The 3,324-nt window shown below is 32.8% G+C and overlaps 1 protein-coding gene across 1 annotated transcript in view; it reads right to left on the minus strand.

Moving 5' to 3' along the window:
* LOC109583054 (tyrosine-protein kinase RYK-like) overlaps nt 1-3,318 on the minus strand; it is a 6,771-nt gene extending 3,453 nt beyond the window's left edge. The window contains exons 1-6 of the mRNA XM_019998223.1: nt 3,264-3,318; nt 2,167-2,298; nt 1,911-2,003; nt 1,644-1,824; nt 1,363-1,438; nt 296-518 (exon numbers count right to left, since the gene is read on the minus strand). Coding sequence (XP_019853782.1) covers nt 296-518; nt 1,363-1,438; nt 1,644-1,672 — 328 coding nt within the window. The 5' untranslated portion in view covers nt 1,673-1,824; nt 1,911-2,003; nt 2,167-2,298; nt 3,264-3,318. The remainder of the gene's footprint in view (nt 1-295; nt 519-1,362; nt 1,439-1,643; nt 1,825-1,910; nt 2,004-2,166; nt 2,299-3,263) is intronic.
* Nucleotides 3,319-3,324: the final 6 nt, after the last annotated feature.

The following is a 3,324-nucleotide window of genomic DNA, read 5'->3' on the forward strand; positions in this document are numbered from 1 at the left end:
AATATTCGTGGATGGCAGTTAGCAAACTTCTTTTCACTTAGATCTACTGGACTAGCTTCCAATACACGGCTTATAGTGGAATATGGAGTAATAGACAAAGACTTTGGCTCCTCCACTGGCTTGGAAATGGTAGTTAGAGCTCTGCATGGCCTGTTAATTAGTTTTTATGTGTGGGTGGTAGGGGTTAAAATTTCGTGGATAAAAATTAACCACGAAATTAACGAAAATTAATACTCCACAAAATTTACCAACCGTACGGTATATTCTATAGAGAGGCTAGTATTAATTAAAGTACCTTCCATTAGTTTAGCGTTAAATTGTATTCTTTTCCTATCAACAAAGATATCCCTGAATGACATCAGACTCCGAATGGATGAGTTTAAAATGGACCCCATTGATGGGTGCCTGACTCCAGGATGAGGGAAGGGAGGGAAGGGAGTGAAGGGAGGGGGAGGGAGAGGGTGAGAGGGAGAGTTGGGTAGTGTGGAGACATTTAATGGAGGAAGGGACATATTGACCTAATGAGAGAGAGAGAGAGAGAGAGAGAGAGAGAGAGAGAGAGAGAGAGAGAGAGAGAGAGAGAGAGAGAGAGAGAGAGAGAGAGAGAGAGAGAGAGAGAGAGAGAGAGAGAGAGAGAGAGAGAGAGAGAGAGAGAGAGAGAGAGAGAGAGAGAGAGCATTAACATAATGTGAATGAAAGCATGTAATAATTTAGTTAAAGTAATCAAGGTTTAAATGGAGTAAAGTAATAACTGGAATAAAGTGGTACTAGATGTACATGCATAGCTATTATGTGAATGGATGGATGTAAGTATGAATAAGTCATGTAAATTATTTATTAAAATTATGGATAGCATCAGTATAATACTATTTTTTGCAACTTTAAAAATTCGTAATAAATCCAATTTTGATTGGAATCGGCTCAAACTTTCTACACAACATAAGAACATGTATATGCATTAGGGAAAAATACAAAAATGAAGAATTTTCACTTTTTCATTTTTGGCGAAATTTGGCCCGTGACCTTGTACTATAGTACAGGGACTTTTGTCTGATTTCAGAGCAACTTTAAAAATTCATAAAAAATCTAATTTTGACTAGAATGCACTCAAACTTTCTACACAACATGAGCACATGTATATGCATCAAATAAAATTATTAAAATGGAGAATTCTCTCCTTTTCATTTTTAGCAAAATTTGGCCAATGACCCTGATAGAGTACAGGGACTTTAACCCAATTTTAGAGCAACTTTAAAAATTCATAAAAAATCTAAATTTGATTAGAGATATAGCTGAAACTTTCTACACATTGTATCACAATGTACATGTACCAGATAAAACTAGATACACTGTATCACTCACTTGTGGTTGGTTTGTGCTGTGTAAATGACTCAATAATTCAATTGGAAACGTATACCTCTCATCATCATCATCATCACTGGTGTAGGGAGAGAGAAATAATAATAATAATAATAATAATAATAATAATAATAATAATAATAACAACAACAACAACAACAACAACAACAACAATAATAATAGTAATAAAAAGAGAGAGGGATTTTTAATTCAAAAAAATATACAATGTAGAAAAAAGTCCACAAAATAACTAGCTATAAATAATTTTCAATAAAAAAACTAACTTTTCATTATCTTGTCTATTCTTAATCATCCATCGTCTCAACACAATGCAGTGATAGATGATCGCAATAACTAGTATTAGTATAATGACTAATCCAACTACTGATATGACACCGTAAAATATCGGATTAATTGAATTATTGTCATCATTATTACTATCAGTGGCTGAGTTTCCAGTCCCACCTACAAAAATAATTAAAAATAAAATAATATTAAATACTGTACAGTACAGGGAGGAATTGATAGAGAATATACTTAATTATATTTACCTTCAGTGGGTGTTGGAGCAGCAGTTTGAGTGATCTGTGTAGCAGTACTAGCACCATTATTATTATTATTATTATTATTATTATTATTATTACCTAGTATAAAATAATAGTATTGATTATTAAACTATGTATTCATTAAAAGCTTCTTAATTTTGAGTGCATCAATTTTGCTATTTACAGCCTTAATAATGCATGGTTTACCTCAAAATTTTCAAACAATAATTGCTGTATTTATGCATATCATAAGTTTACTTACATTTATTGTTGAGAGCATGTATTGTGATATTTCCATTTGTTCTATTAACTCCGTATATTTTGTATTTAAAAATGATTGAAACATAAACTGGTGGGGCCGTGCATGAAAACTGGATAGTGACATTAAAAGAATCTGTAGAAAAAGGGAGAGAGAGAGAGAGAGAGAGAGAGAGAGAGAGAGAGAGAGAGAGAGAGAAGAGAGAGGTTAGAAAAAAGAAGGACAAGGGAGAGAGACAAAAGGTTGCCGTTAAGTCTAGCCATGAGAAGAAGGCGTTTTGTGTACACAATGTATTTTGATTAAATCAAGTGATGTGTTTATATAATAAGGAATACTTTGATGTTCCATCCTTAACCACACATATATTCACAAACACACTTAGCAATGTCGCTAATTAGATATAACATAGTATAAGAAAGGAAGTGGGAGAGAGAGAGGGAGAGAAGTGAATTGATGAAAGAAGGAGAGGGACTACAGTACATCAGCAACTAGTCAACTTTGTGTTGAAGACAAATTTATGGTCACTTTGATCTACAGTATTTCCTTGAATTTAATCAGTAAGTATATATAGAATGTATTATTATTTCAGATGCTAATTATAAAGCACTGCAAATGCAATAGGCAATTAGGAATGTACATGTACATGTAGTATTTTAGAGCAAACACTATGCTAATTATAAAGCACTGCAAATGCAATAGGCAATTAGGAATGTACATGTACATGTAGTATTTTAGAGCAAACACTATCAATTCCAGGGCCAAGTTAATACTAATTAAAATTCTTAATACTACCCTGCATGCTTAAGATGCAGTAGTAATATTTCAAGGGTGAATATCATTTTATTCAACCTTCATGGTGGTAGTACAGATAATATTATAATTGAAAGGGCTGAATAAAATTCAAGAGTACAATAATTTTAAGGAAATATGGTACATGTACATGTAATTTCTGTCCGGCATTAAAGTACATGTACATGCATAACTTAAAGTTGCCCAGTGGCTGGTTGGTGAGTACCAGTGACAATAAGAGGAATAAAAACAAAAAAATGAAATAAAAAGAATATGAAATAGAATAAAGAGAGAGAAGTACATGTACATACTTGGTCCTTGTATTGCTGATGATATCTCTTGTGATGATATTTCACTGTATGTAGGACAACC

The sequence above is a fragment of the Amphimedon queenslandica genome, unplaced genomic scaffold (assembly GCF_000090795.2).
Source record: "Amphimedon queenslandica unplaced genomic scaffold, v1.1 AMPQUscaffold_13333, whole genome shotgun sequence".
NCBI classification, from domain to species: domain Eukaryota; kingdom Metazoa; phylum Porifera; class Demospongiae; order Haplosclerida; family Niphatidae; genus Amphimedon; species Amphimedon queenslandica.